The sequence below is a fragment of the Lagopus leucura genome, unplaced genomic scaffold, assembly GCF_019238085.1.
Source record: "Lagopus leucura isolate 7727_CA_CO unplaced genomic scaffold, USGS_WTPT01 Super-Scaffold_100027, whole genome shotgun sequence".
NCBI classification, from domain to species: domain Eukaryota; kingdom Metazoa; phylum Chordata; class Aves; order Galliformes; family Phasianidae; genus Lagopus; species Lagopus leucura.
The window spans coordinates 3,286,469-3,302,881 of NW_024962278.1; the positions used below are offsets into that span (position 1 = coordinate 3,286,469).

Genomic DNA, 16,413 nt, shown 5'->3' on the forward strand with positions numbered 1-16,413 from the left:
AAGCTGTACTTTCACGCTTCAACACTGCCTTCATCTTCTTATGTCTAATTCTTAATTGAAATTAAGCAAAGCAACCATATTCAGTTGTTGACAGACACTTTAATCATGCTATTTGGTCACATGAACCAGATCTTCAATTGCTGATCCTGTGAAAAAGTGTTCACTAATAGTTTCAACGCGCAGTCTTATGATTTACGAAGACAAATATCAGAATGAAAGTAATAGGTGTGTGCAAGTTTGTGCATAGTGAAAAAACAGAGATAGGAAAGGAGGCTACTTCAACTGAAAACATTTAGATTGTTCATTCATTATTTGTTGGATGTAATACATTTAAAGTGAGGAGTGGTTTGTAAAATAGGAGGTAACAGCCTTGCTTACAAGTTCACACAGATGGGTCATTCCAAATACCAGTTCTAGCATCTCAGTGCTGCGATAACATAGCTAATTATAAAAGTTACGGCATTCCTCCCACTTTTAAAGAGATGAAGAATAAGTAGTCAGAGTAAGCAGTCACAAAATGAAGTCATGTGAAACAGCATTCGCATTTTCCAATTTAAATTGAAACAAATCCATTTTTTGTTTCATTAGAACTCCCCTACAGCACTAGCATGGTACAACAGAAAACTAACATCACCTGGCAAAGATTACTTAAGAATGAAACAGTTCTGACTTCAAACATACCTTGCCTTGGAAACTCATCCGACTCCCTGTGAACCAGGTCTGAAACTCGGTTTCCATAGTGCATCCTCGTGTCATGATCATATGCTTTCAGAGTCTCACTTGAGCTGTAGGACTTCTGAGTTGGTACTCTGCAGTCTTCACTGTCCAGTGAAGAACTAGTGTAGCGACATTCCTTCCCACACCGTCCCCTTGTCAAAGAGCGGTGTCTTCGATCTTTTATATCCATTATTCTGCGTCAGGTCAAATGTTTTCAGAAAAGCCACTCTTATGGTAGGGATCAATCACTATCACCTAAAAAAAAAAAAGAAAGAACAGATAAAAGTGAATGCTAGCACTCGGACATGTTGTTTTACTCTACATTCCTTGACACATCACTGTAAAAAAATAAAATAAAATAAAATAAATGCTGCCCAGCTTGAGAGAAAATATCCTCACCATATAAACTAGAAATTGAAATAATTTACCTAGATATGATGGTAGGAAAAAAAATAATAAGAAATTAAATTCAGTATCAGAATTGCATTTTATCTAAATGATCATCTCACTGAAGACCTTAAAATACAATGATAAATTAGAACTGCTTACTTTTCTGATTTCCAAATGAGCAGTGATAACAATACGGAACTGACAACATAGTATTTGCTCCTGTTATGCAATAATAGAAAGATAAGCACACTCAGATCATTTAAGTATTTCTTCCTGCAGAACTGCTTACAATTACACACGCAGGAAAGTTACAAATTGAAGAGTATTCCCATTCAGTATTAACACATAACAATTGCATACATTATCCTTTAACAACGCATTCGCAAGCAGAAACTGGTTTTACTGTCCTTGGTTAAAAAGAACTAAGGCCCTATTCTGAAAAACAGGTTGGATAGGGTATCTCCAGAGACCCTTCCCAACCTCAACATTTTGGCATTTCTATGACTCTCTGAACACGCTGTGTGAAGTGGCCGCTCTCATGACCCACAGAACGTGATCATCTCCACTGTCCCTCAGGATGACCACTTACCCACCTCAGCAGTTGGAGTTCTTTGAAATTCTACAAATATTTCTTGCTCAATGGACCAGAAAGAGAGATTCTTGTAGTCTACTTAATTAGGACATCCTTACTGGGGCACAGATGCTTTAATATATGCACAGTTAGCATGCAAGGACTGCAAATGAAAGATGCTGAAGAAAGCAAGAGATACACTAACCGTGAGCACCCTACCCACCAGGGTACTAATTATTTTGAGTTGGTATTTGTATCAGTACCTTTCTCTTGTGGCATCCTAAGCTCAGGTCTGTACTAGTTCTTAGAAACCCTCAAGACAAAACCTTTGGCTGGAAATGGAATCTTTGCCCACAAAAATACCCACAAGAGCTAACAACAAGAACAAAAGAACAAAACACATGCTCTTCTACGTGTGGTTATGGAAGTGAAGAATTAGCTTTGGCACGTGCAGCCGGGACAGCTGAAGACATTTCCTTCCCCATTGTCCCTTCGGCACAGGCACCAGCGCCTCTGCTTCAGCTGCCCTAGCACTTCAGGGGCATGGCTCCCTCTGACACAAAGGTTACCAACTCCAGGAGAAAAACCATAAAAAAAAAACCCTAAGGCAGTCGTGTCTTTCATCACTTCAGTCGCTCACGCAGTGTATTTAAGGAGGCCATAACACTGGCATAAGTACTGGCTAAATCATTGCTTTTTGGCTGGAATAGATTATGTCCCTGTGAGAGGATAAATGTACTTGGCCAGAGGAGCTGGTGAACTTGAGAAAAGGTTTCTTGGCTCCATTTAGACTCTGATATTTAAACTTGCAGGGGGGGTGTAGCACCTGTATTTTAAAGAAGTTCGGTAACCAGGAGAAACAGCTGCTTCATGCCACCCACCAGAACTCTGCAGTCTGAGCAGTAACTGTAAACATGCTTGCTTTCCCCCTTTTTTTCCTCTTAACTACCATTGCATATTACAGACAGGAAATAAAAACACCCAGGAAGTCAAAACAAAATAAAAAAAACATGCAGCACTTAGACAGCTAGATTTATTACACTAGATTAAGGCTATAACTTAAGAGAAACAAAGGACTCAGAACACTCCTCCCATTTCTCACCCCTTTGAGTGTCTAGTGGCTGAACATACTTGTATTCTTTAGCTGAATGCTCTGGTCCTGTATAGTTTATTAAACTGGAAATACCCTTGGTTACACAGTGGCTCAAACCCTGGCTTGAAGTCTGAGGAGACACACGATTGTTCAGACTAACAATGCTTGGCTCTCCAATTCCAGTTCAAAGCTCGCTCATGAAATTCAGTTACGTTGCAGTTATAAAACACAGGGACAGATGACTACAGCATACAAGCAAGCAAAAACTGTCAAGTGCTTTCTGGCTGACTTCACACTACTGTTCTGTGCTTTGCAAACGTCTTTGTATGGGAAGAACTGTAATTATCAGTTCAAAAAAAAAAAAAAACACCAAACACCATTTTATGATTGCTAAACTTTAAACTGCCTGATCTGACTTATATTGTTTATGAAAGAGCATTTATCTAGTCACTACCATAGTTAAAATGATTTACTAGGACCATGACACTAAGGATTTCCATGATATTAGCTTATTAAAACACCTTCTCAAGTAGACAAAATTAACTGAAATTGTTTCCTCAGTGAATTTTCTCCAAGTTTTCAACAAACACCCTAGAAGTAGAAAAATAACAAGAAATAAGATATTGCTATTGTTGTTAAGGTTGTGAAGCACTCTTTGGCCATCTTCATGCAGGACAAAACATGCAACTTCTGCACTGTGGTTACTACAAGAAGTCCAAGTGCTTAAAACAAGAAAATAAATATAAAAATGGGACAGATGTCTCAATAGCTTTCCTCTGACCTTTCCTAAGGAAAACACTTTTGATTTTAATAATACACTATTAAAAATTTCTTGAACTTCACTAATTTTTTACGAGATGCTTAAAATACTGCAGATGATTTGAACTTTTTTTTTTTTTAGTTAGGTTATTTTTTAGTTACTCAGTTATGTGTTTATATTTATTATGGCACTCTTTTCTTTTTTCTTGGTTTTCCTACTGCCTAAGGACAAAACCTAAACATCTGAGACTAAATACATCTCTCTGAACGCAACTAAATTTTTTTACAGATTCATCATTTCTTCATAAGGGATTTCTCTGAATAAAACAGACAGGAAAAATACAGCTCCATATCATCATCAACAAATAGCCCCTGAAGTTCAGAAATCATCACAAGTGGCTCAAAATGTGAAGAAATTAAGTTGTAACAGTCCTAGAAATTTTTGTTCATGTGTTTCTTACACTTATGTTATATTGGAGACATTTTGTTTCATTTTAATGCTAAGTAGCTTTTTCTGTTAGATAGAAACAACTTATGTATTCCCAGAAAGGTAAAATGGTGCAGTTTTGGTTAAGCTATGAAAACTGAGAAATTTGAGTTACAAATGCTAGAAACTCTCTGGCCTGTCTGTCTCAAGTGTATTCCCTAATAGAGTTACTGACCTAAACAGTGCTGTTGTTGTTGTTGTTGTTTTTAACCTACTTATGCTACAGCAGAGTAACTAATAACAACTGACTCCAACTACTTTCTCACCTATTTTTTTTTCCTATATTGTTTGAAACATGCTATGTATGCATAGTAAAACAGCTGATCAATTTTCAAAGAATGGCTTGAATTGGAGGGAGCCTTAAAGATCATCTAGTTCCACAGTCCTGCCATGTCCAGGGTTGCCAATCACTGGATCAGGATGCCCAAGGCTCCAACAAACCTGGCCCTGAGTACCATTTCAGGTGTGTAGTGTATCAGCTGATCCAGATCTCCCATGGCTAGTAAATATAAAGCAATGAATTGAACATGTTGTACTGGCTGCTCATGTACCTACAGATATTGGACGTACAGCTAGGTATACGTACCTAATAACCCTTGGACTTGTTATTAGTCCAGCTAAGATTTCCTCTATTCACGTGCAGTAACTGTTTACCTGACATTACCGCACAAGTGGTAGCAAAAACGTAACTCAAGGGTAGTCCAAGAACATCAAAACACACTGCTGCAGGATAAGAAAAAAAAAAAAGAAAAAGAAATGGGAAGAAAAAAAAAAAAGAGAAAAGAAAAAAAGGAGAAGCTGAGAAGTGAAAGAAAAAAATTCCAGGTTTTTTATTTTATTTTTTTTTAATAATTGTAACCACTTTTGTGTTAGCAAAACAAAATCAGCAGGAGGTACAGAGGGACGACCCAAATTTTAACAGCTTACTGAAACCTATGACAAACCTCTCTTTATACCTGAAGTTGATCCTTAACCTGAAGTTATTTACAAGCTTGTTTCATGAATTTTCTAATGATCCCTTGTACTATTACATTATACGTGGCCATTAGAACTGTCACTCACAATAGGCAGAATGCAAAATGCAATAATCACTTGAAAGTTCAAGAGAAAACAAAGCACCTCACATTTACTTTGTGCCCCTAAATAACCCACTAAAACTAGAGCAAAACATCACAATAGCACATACGATATTAGAAAGTATTAAAAAACAGTATATATATACAGTACACCATGTACCTATCTGTTCATTAAAAAACAACTCACAGAACAGGTCTTAAAAGCCTGTACTTTTCAGCATCAACAATTGGCAATAAGCTTGTGATTTAGAGATTGAAACGTTGCTCACTATTCTATGCACAAACTGTTTTTGAAATGAGGAAGTTTGATCATTCAGCTTCGGAATAGCACAGGTTCTTATTAAATTAATGAAAGGGTTACTAAACTACTGTATTTTCCACTTGTTTAATATTACTGAAAAGGACGTCACTCACTTCTAGATCACCTTTTTAAAAGGAATAAGTAACATGCAATTTTAAATAAAATATCACTATAACAAGAATACTTTGTTGCATAACACAGCATTGATGACAATTGGGCCAGTTTTGGTCCAGAAAGTCAAAGTGTATTTGGACAGTATTTCGTACAATAATGTAATCTTATTTTCTGTTGACATCTCCCTTCTGATTTCTCACATCACATTTTATTTTTTCAGATGCTGAATTTTCCTTTTAGTGTAGCCAATCTTTTAAGCATCATGTCAGCAATTAAATGTGTTTAGTACAACATTTGAAATAGCTATTTTACAACTGTTTGGATGACTGATTTTTAGTTTACCTTACAGAAGACATGCAGTGCTCATAGGCATTCTATGTTGTTCTTTATTGCGGGGAAGAAAAATCCCCACAAGTCAGTTTTTTTGTTTTGATTTTTCATAAATAAAAGCTATAGGAAGTTTTCAGATAAAGGCAGCCAAAATCACAACAACAAAATCAAACAGTGCAACAATTACATACTGCATGTTTTCTTATGTCTGCCAAGGCATACATATTTTTATGCCCGTTATCATCCAAGAACTCAGTACTGGAGCTCCTTAAAAATCTCAGAACTGTGTAAATTTATTATGAAGATAACATCCCATTAAGAAAATAATGTGCCATCAATGAGCAATGGAAAGCCCAGAAGTGACAAGACTGAGCTTTCTATCAGCCTCAGCTTCACACTGTGCGCTAACTGCTATGGATTTACACTTCATTTTCCACAGAATTTTGGGCAGTAAAGGTGGATAGTGGGTTGTGTTAGGCTTTCTGAGAACATAAGAGATGGCAAGGTTCACAGGCACAGTGGACAGAATCCAGAAGAGGAATGAAAACAATGGTTTTCAATAATCCATTACACAAAATTAAATTAGTACTTCTATTGGCTCACTATAAGATGTCTATAGAATTTATAACCTCAAACTTTTTTTTTATTTTTGGAAGATTTAACAAAATATTACTTGCATCCTACACATTTGTAGCTGGTCATCGAAAGTCCAGCAGCTCCCACATTGATTCCCAGCCTGCCCTCAGAAGCAGATTGTGTTGCACTGGCTCAAAGATTTGTAAAAACAGGTTTCATAAGCAATGAAAACAGGACAATTACAAAAAACAAAAGGTTTAAAACACGTTCGTTTGTTTTTAAATAGAAACACTTTTAAACTCATCCAGAACATCAGCAGTAATACCAGTGATACTTTTCTTCCAAGATAAACAGGCCAGAACAGTAGAAAAAGAATGTGATGCAGAATTAAAGAAACGGATGTGACAGGAGGAAATTCTGTGGCTGTTCTGGAATTCCTTGGATGCGTGAAATCGTCTCATTCTCCTCTCAGGTAGTTTCAGCAATATTCAAAACAACAACAACCGTTCTTCTACTGCAAACACTGCCCAAATACAAGAATAGGGATCTCCACCAATAATTATGTATTCCCACTCCATAAAAACAAAACAAAACTTTCAAACATTAATTAGCCTTCAGAACAACCAGGAGAGCTGAATCTGTACTACCCTTATCCTACAGGTTCAGCATTAAGGTAAGCATCACATCTGAGGCCATGAAATGAGACGGCTGCACACCAGGAACCCTAACTTCCAGTCTTTTGTTTTCTGCTTATAGTATGGTTAGTTTTCTACACGCTGTCATGGGTGTATGCAGATAAAACAAAAAGAATCAATCCACGACAGCCCCAATCCAATAAGTTATCAATTAGTATAATTATTTAAGATTAGCATAGGTGAACAAAGTTCTAAAATGGATTTAAAGATCTAACATGAACTGGCCACTTCAAAAGACCAAGTCTTCTTAAAGTAATTGCCTAAACAACATTATTACTCTTCTACTGCCTAGAAAGAACAAACAATACTATTATCTACTGATAAAATGTTGCTAATGAAGAAAGGTAGAATAATTTATCACTGCATAATTAACACAATGCAGTTAAGCATGCTTTAACGATTCTGTATAACAGTTTCCTATCACTAGAGAATACTTTTGAGTCAGGAAATAATTGTCTAAATAATTTTTGATTAAGTCTTTGATCAGACAGATCAACATTTATAGAAGTGAGATAAATGTAAATGCCCATGCAATGAATGACAACTTCCTTCATTTAATTGCCCATTGGTGGTCTTTTTTCTTTCTAATCCTAGGGTTGAATGCTGCCTTTAATTAACTTAATGGGATTATTAACCTTACTAGCAATAGAGCTAAGACATCAAGCTGGTTTACACAAGTTGTGCTCCTCCAGCCATTACCTCTCTCTTCGGCTTTCACCAGCGCTTAATCATTTATTCACTTAATATTTACTGACATTTTCCTGTGTCTCATCCTCTTTTTGGCCTTTTTCTTTCCATTTTCTCATTAGCTGTATTTAGCTCTGACGTTTCAGGATTTGAATGCTGTTCATTTCCACAACCATTTTCCTTTACACTCAGGCTAATCCACAAGCTATTTGAGAACTTGAGGGCACTGGGCTTCTATATTAAACTCCAAGGTTTTGATTTTAAACATACCGATGTGCTACATTGATAGAGAAGCATAACTGACCAAGGACTTGCACTCTTCTCTGCTCAAGCAAGTCCAGTGCCAAGAATTTTAAGACCATCCTCTCTTAACCACTTACATTCAAATACTCCATAACTCTACACCTGATCCATACATTCACCCTGACTCTTAGTCACGTTTCTTTCACTTCTTGTTTCTTTCTAATAGAAGACTATACTGCTGAGCAGGAACTTCTCGTCAACCTGAGATTACACAGGGCTCCTGTGCACATCTCAACAGAAGATGCTACTATAAAAAGATGCTGCTGCTGAAGAGATTCATCAGCAATTTTCAGACTTGTACAATGCTATTCTCAGGAGTCATCAAATGTAGTAATAGTGCAAACAGATACGAGTTTAGGTACATCACCGATCATTTCAGTTGAGAACACCAGCTGATTATTTATATTATTCACCCTCACTCCATTTAAGAATAACATCCCTTCTTTCTTTAAAGCATTGATGAAACCCCTTCTACTTCAATCTAATACTAATAATTCTCATGTGCTTATTAACAAGATGCTGTAATATACTTTCACTCTGTTAGCAGCGTCAACCTAGGATAATTATGTTTAAGTAAGGTTTTATTAGAGATCACGTATAAGGCTGTGTAAAATTAGGATAATAAAGTAAACATTATCCTTAAAAATGCCTCGTATCATTAAGCAAAATAGTCCTTTGTGTGTGTTAAGTATTAACACAGTTACTTGGAAGTTCCTTCCCTCCTTAAACACAGATTTTTATCAGAAACGACAAAATGTCTTACAGGGATCTTTTGTCTTAAAGGTTTGAGTTAGTTAAAAACAGCTAAACAGGAAAAAAAAAAAAGAAATGAATGAAGCTCAATGGAATGTCATTTTAAGGCATATGACACAGGTGACATTAGATCACATCAGCTTCTACAAAACATTTGCAGAAACATTTTAAATTCTAAACCTCAGGCAGCAATGAAGCTTCACACAGTGAAGTCAGAAGAAGGCAACATAAGTTTCTCAGAAGACAAATATACCTCATCTTGCATCATTTTTTTTTTTTTAAATCAAAATAATTTGTAAAAAATTATTTACTGTCACAGCAATCAAAGCGAGTACAATGCAATGCAAAACCTCAGAAGTGAAATTCCCAACGTCCATAGAGCAATTGCTTGGCAGGGCAGAACTGAGGTTTGAAAGGTGTTCCGCCCCAAAGTGCAACGTAATATTTGCTTGCTCATCGCCATAGCAAAAGAAAACAGTAAAAAAATAAATAAAAATCAAGCAGTATAGCCTTTGTTGCCTATTCTATTTCACAATACAGACTGTGTGAAGGAATAGAAAACCCCTGAAACAGCTGTAATGAAAATGCAGAGGGACTCAAAGCACAATTTCATAGAGGCAACAATCACAAGCTCTACCACAAGTCTAAAGAAACGACTGCAGGCTCTTAATTTCCCAAACGTTCTTCCGCAGTGTTGACTTGGAAATGGTTCATTAAAAAATTTGAAAGTAAAAATCAAAAGAAAATAACTGCACATAATGCTATAATGATCCTACTATAAATCTAAAGAAAACAAAGCCTGAAAATCAACTTACATCTCACACAGAAGTCCACTTCTCTACCACTCACAGCCACATTCCCATGTCACGTAAACCCATCCAGACATACTGTTTTTCCCCCTCCATGGTTTCCACTTGTTTTCAGCTGTTCTCACAGGAAGACTTCCTCTGAGCAGGCTGGTTCACATTTTCTATCGTTTGTTTTCCAGGTTTGACACACCTCAGTTCTTATCCTTGAGAAAAGCCAACAAAACAGGACCTGACCACTGCAGAGAGCCCTCATGGTAACATCACCTATGGTAACCGCACCAGAAAGTTGGGACTGATTCAGTGTAAAAAAGCAAACAAACTAAACGCTCAAATTACACCAACATCTTCACTTTCCTACAGGCTATTTAGAGAGCTCCAGACCACCTATGAATGATTAGGGACAACTTCTATAAGCAGAACTCATAAAGAAGGAGCAATTAGACACATTTCATGGACTGGCATTAGGAGTTCTTCTGATGTGCCCCATCAATGAAGTATCCTAGTTCACCATCTCCACAGTAACTCACCTTTATTAAATTATGCCTCAGATAAACTGCCATCTAGCAGATGGGTCCAGAATTTCAAGCTGTCTGTACATTTATGAAACACAAACACCCAGATACACACTCCTGGCTTCATGATAGTCACACACGAAACAATCCTCCTGGCAAATCATTCTGCTACATCCTTCACAAGCTATTTTAACAATGTTTCTATGTTTTAAAGCATTACTCTTCTTCAAAAAGAAAGGCAATGCAATCCCATTTTTTTTTTTTTTTTTTTAAACATACAAGGTTTACTGAGGCAAGGAGAAGAGCAAAGTACAGAACAACCCTGCTATTTAAAGCCTCTATTAGCTTCAGTAGGCTGTTCTGCCTTAAAGGCAGGGGAAAAAGCAGTCTCTTATCTCTGTTCCTCTCAGTGCAGGAAGGAAACTGGAAACAAACACTCTAAATGCTTTATTATCCTGAACTGAAATCAATAAACTATCAACATTTTTAACCTAATTTACTAGGAAACAGAATTGGAGAAATCTCTGACAAAGATTCTCATATACATTAAGAGCCATCAGATTGTAAAATTTAGGTCAATATTGAGCCAGACAGTGACCTACAGGTGAAATGATTTGTGTGCTATTACCGATCTTCCCAGTCATTCGAAGTCTTTCAGTAACTTCAAACTTGCATGAAATCGTATCAATTATTAAAATAAAAAATAAAAATAATAATAATAAAAAAGAATAAGTTTTTCTTATGCCTTTTCTGTAGATGTGTATATGTAACTCTTCAAAAACAAATTCTACATGAACGGTGGTTGAGACTTCAGCTACCACCCACACGAACTTCACGTGTGCTTTGGCTAGGTAAGGAGTGACACCAGAACTCCAGGTACCACAGAATTGTACAGATGTTTACAAACACACCCAAACAACAGAAGAGAATCAGGAGGTGCATACTGGAGCGATTAGTAAATGGCATAGCAGAAAGCACTGGAAAGTGACACCTCTAATAAAACTGCTGTAAAGATCTCAACTAAAACAGAAGTTACTGACCAACTTTGGACAACTCCAGTTGCCTTTCTAGTAACACAAAATAACAGGCAACATGGAAGAGAATATCCCTAAGTATTGCATTGGGGATCAAGAGTAAATAAATATACAGACACTTTTCTTTCATGCTAGAAAAAGTTGCTCCCTAAAACAGTCAACTTCCAAGGGATGAGAGTTTATAGAAACACCTAGAATGCAAGCAAGAAAAACAAAACCAATGTGTTCAATCATTTGTAATTATACATAAATAAATAAAAACTGAGAAACTGTAATAAACTTCCTCTACTTGTCTCAATAACTTCGGAAACATCGACAAAATTAGTTACCTCCTTTCCTACATAAACTTTTAAAGAAATATGTAAATTTGCAGAACACCTTGACACGGAATCCTCTGTTTTCCAATTGGATCAGTTTAGTTCAGAACTAATACTAGTTCTCAGAAATCCAGGCCTAAAAAAGCAACCTTTCCCCTCTGTTTTACAGAGGTGAAAAACTTTGGCAGCTGCCTTTCCATCAGTTATTTAGCCATCTGGAATGCTTTTATATTCAGTATCAAAGACTTTCAAGAGACTACTAGACTACTTTCCAATAATCAAGACTTCAGAATTAGGAAATGTCCCATTTAGAAATCGAGTTCTGAGTGATAAGAATGAAATACAAATTGGTCCATAGTTCCATGACTCCATTTAGACAGCACTAATATTAGTTCTGATTCAGTACAAGTGCATCAGTAGGCAGATCGACACATCTGTGCTTCAAACGTTAAGATTTTAACATTTTAATTCAACAAGAAATTGTGACACATCAGTTAATTAGATTTTTAAAATTAAGAATAAAAACGCTCTTAAGAGTTATTTCTTTATATGTAAATATAAATATATGTAAATATAAGAGTTATTTCTTCATACATACATGACTCATCCACGCATCCCCAAAACTCCACAAATAAGCTAAGTTTAATGATAAATCTACTCATCTATGTAGAGCCACGACAATCCTCATTTTGCTAAGTAACACAATTTATCCTAAGGACAACAGCATGTCTCCTTACCATTCCCAGAACCACCTCACTATGCAAAAAGTAAGATGTCAAAACCACAGAAGTCACCCACAACTTCTAATAAAACTCACATATATTAGACAACAAATGCTGTGTTAAAACTGTACAGCTTAACCAAACAACCTTGATTCATATTAGAGCCCTGTACAACAATTGAATAAAAGTAATAGAGACATATACAAGGCAGCAGAGAATTTTTCATCTAGATCAGTGTACAACAAAAAGCAAAACAAGCCACAATGAAAGTTCCAGAGCCAGATATAATGGACAAATACACACACACACACACACACTTTTTAGAGAAGCAAACGATCCCAGCTGACAGTAGGGGAAGTTGTGATGATACCATTTTTAAAGGTTCTATCAAACCCAAGCTGTTCTATAATTTTAAAAAGCAAATTAGTCAACCAATCAAAAACAGAGTATGGGGCAGTCATAATAGCATTCTGACAATAAAATTACATTCTTATCCACGTTTATAACTAGAAATTCATTAACATTTCTTGGATTCCAGCTGATTTTGACCTATTTTCATTGCTTAGCTTCTACAAGCTTCTTAATTTTGACTGTACCACAAGCTCATCTTTATTACTTGAAATTCTACTCCTTCACTTCTCTTGGATTCAAAGACTCAAGGTGAAGTCGCATTCAAAGCAATCTGCAGTTCTCTTCATAGATGAATCCAGCAACAGCTGAGCTCCAAAATTCAGCTATGTCTCATGTGCATTTTCAAAATCACTTGAAATTGATGAATTTTTATTATGTCTACTTCTACGCAACTGTTTGAAGCAATCGTTATTAGTAAATGTCACTCAGAGAAATGGGTTGATCAAAGAAAAATAACTAACACATAATCCCAGCACATGGAGTACCACTCAATAGTAATGTAACTGTTGCCGTGGATTCAAAGTGCATTAAGAGATCAAACTCCATATCCAGCAAGTTATATTTAGGAAAAAAAAACTTTTTTTTTTAGTGTGCTGAGCATACCCTGAAAATTGAAGAATAAATACTCACCCCTTGGAAAGGGTTGGGTTCTTTATTTTATTTATTTTTTTCCTATATAGTCTCAATTACACTTTGGCCCTAAACAGAAAAAAGTTTTCACGCACAACTGAATGTAATCTCCCTTAAATTAATAAAAGCATTAAAATTAAACTCATATATACAGTTAACTAATCAAACTATCATACATATAGTTAACTAATCTCAGTACAAATCTTGTAGCATTCAGGTGCACTGAATATGGAAGCCACTCACTGAAAGGTACCCAGAAAGGGTTTTAGTCATCACAAGAACGCTTCCAAAACATTTGCAGACACTTAAATAAATAAATAAATAAATAAATAAAAGCATTCAGGTGGTTTACTGTTCTTGAAGAGGAGTTCTTTTGAAAGGCCTTACTTTCCTAATGAGACTTCTCAGGCAAATTTCAAAGACTGTATATTCACATGCTCTAAACTGAATTCACTTATAATTCAGCATTTGACAGAGCTAATGTTTAATTCTTCCTCTGGAGTCTCCAAAGGAAAATATTTTTTCCTTATTCAAAAAAAAAAACAAAACAAAACAATAAAATACAATTATGCTCTGCTTTGTTTTCACATTGAGGATTGAATTTGACACTGTATCAGTAGAGAAAACCAATCTGTGCTAGTTAACATACTTCAATGATTGGAGCCTCAATTCTCCTTGTCTTGTATTAGAAAAAAATTAATAAGACCTACATTTTGGAATGTGGCATTAAAGCTAATAGGCTTTCTCCCAGCACATTCCATTTCGTTATCCAAGCAATTCAAGGAATTACTAACACGTGAGCTAAAGCAAGCAGTGTGCAGATTTGGATGCAGGTATGGACAAAACCACACTTTCAAAAGCTTACAAATCCATGGGCATGGTTAATTGCTTTAAGCTATAAATAATGCTAATGAGAAGGCCAGAATTATTGTTACCTTTTCAAGTGCTTTAAATTTTGTCTTAGAACGCATACCATGTGGTCTAATGAAAGGATTTCAGTTTAACAGATCAGTGTTAATAAACACTTTTCAAATAAGGTCATAATCTACTGCATTGATCTACAGAGCAAGTTTTATCTCCTTCACATGAAAGTAATGACGATTATCAGGTCTACAGCTCCTATAAATTACCCCACCTCCAGTGAGTTAATGGAGCTATGTTGATTTACATCAGCTGAGCACTCTTCCAGATTCTTACCCCAAGCAAGATCAGTACTGTCATTAGGGAAGCTCTTTTTCCAGAAAAAATACAAAGCTACATACCATTAAACATCATGATTACATCCAGACCGTGTTTGTGCTAACATTTAAATGCACCACTTAGAAGCTCACTGCCCAGCAGCACAGCTCTGTGTCAGCAGGCTCCTCCCAGCCGGCCAATTCTCACTCCCTGCTCACCTGCAGGCTGCCCCACACATCCTGCCTGCCCACACAGCATGGAGGTGCTCCTGACCGCCCAGCATCCTCTCTGCAGCTCCGGCAAAGGGAGAAATCCAGGGAAAAGGCAGAAGGGAGGATGTAGACCTGACGTGGCCAAATTCAGAGTCTTTAGCTCAGGATCCACTCAACTGATGTGAGCTAACTCAACCAGATCATTTGTTTTGTAACCCTGAACATGGCTGAAGGTACTCTTCAGTTTCTTTCGGAACCTACCTCACTTTTTCTGCAGCCACAGTGTCAGCACAGAGACCAGTGAATACAGACGCTTATCAACCATACTGTCATCTGTTTTTTCTCTCTGAATTGTGCAATTCTTTTAAAAGATCATTATGAAGACTTGTCAGCAATTCTATGAATTGCTGATGAGGGAATTCCTTTTGCCCTTCAGAATTATGCTTGGACACAGTGTATATTTGCAGTGCCTCATTACAAACCTTGCAATTAGTAGCTCAGGGCACCTCCAAGGACATAATGACCAACACAGAGGCAACTCAGTGAACACTTACCTGCAAGCTTTCACTCAAGTAGACCTCAGAAGTCAAAGCTTTAGCTCTTCACAACCCCTTACAGATTATGCACAAAGATACACAAACATGAAGCACACTTTTTTCCATTATACAACAAAAGAAAACAAGCAGGGAAATTCTGTAGACAGTATATGAAATGGGACACTATACAGTAATTTCCAACAGACTAAACAGCATGTACACTGCTTACTTCTCCATTCAATGTATTTCCTGAAGCAAATATTTGGAGTAGTTCTAATAAAAATCCTTCAAGTCATTATTTGATGGATTTTTAATTCAAACTGACAGCAGATGCTCTCTTCAGATTATACTCAGACTCTACGGAAAATTTTAAAGCCTCCCATAGACCTTTAAAGGCAATTATGCCAGAGGATTCTTCTAGATTTACACACCTGACTGAGATGGAAAGGTCTGCACATATCAAACATTAAAGCAAGCTCACTCTAAGTAATCCCTAACTGAAGCACAGACTTGGGGATAAATAACTTTTCCCCCCTCATTTTTGCCCCTTGTCAAAGCAGTGTGAAAAGGTAAAAGGGAAGATGACATATGTACAGAATGACCTACAATTCCGTAATTCACATGATGTTACCACTGAAGGCAACGTACTGGTGTGTGGTCACTATCTTAACACTTCTTTATCACACACACACAAATCAACCAGGAAAAAGGCTCAATAAAATGTTGGTACATCATTTGTAACACAATACTTGATTTTTAGTATCTAAAAAATAAGACTGCTCTGTATCTCTTCTAAAATACTTGCAAATGATAACCTAGAATAAGACATGGCCCTAACTATCTGAGCACAATTTGATATTTGCTGCATGTTAGCAGACATTCTCTTGAGTAGCTGTGCCTGAATATGTTATAAAGAAGGAAACAGTATTTTGTAGTGTTTTTAAAACCATAATTTTTTATAATTTGTGACAGTAGGAATTTAAAAGTATCCCCCATCGATTTTTATGTTTCAAGTTGACAATCATTACACTATTATCTGCGGTTTGAACAGTGGAACCTAACCTCCTAATTAGGATGAAAAACTGTTACAGTTGCAATGCCAGTAAGTCACAACAAGTCAATAATTTTAAAAAGAATTAATTTTAAAAACTCTACAAGGTTCTACTGTAAGCTACTCTGGTGTGTCTATTGATTACCAT

The 16,413-nt window shown here is 36.4% G+C and overlaps 1 protein-coding gene across 1 annotated transcript in view; it reads right to left on the reverse strand.

The window, feature by feature from the left end:
- Positions 1–16,413, reverse strand: part of TENM2 (teneurin transmembrane protein 2) — a 614,809-nt gene that overhangs the window by 471,479 nt on the left and 126,917 nt on the right. The window contains exon 3 of the mRNA XM_042880629.1: positions 682–972. Within this exon, the coding sequence (XP_042736563.1) occupies positions 682–907 (226 nt within the window). The 5' untranslated portion in view covers positions 908–972. The remainder of the gene's footprint in view (positions 1–681; positions 973–16,413) is intronic.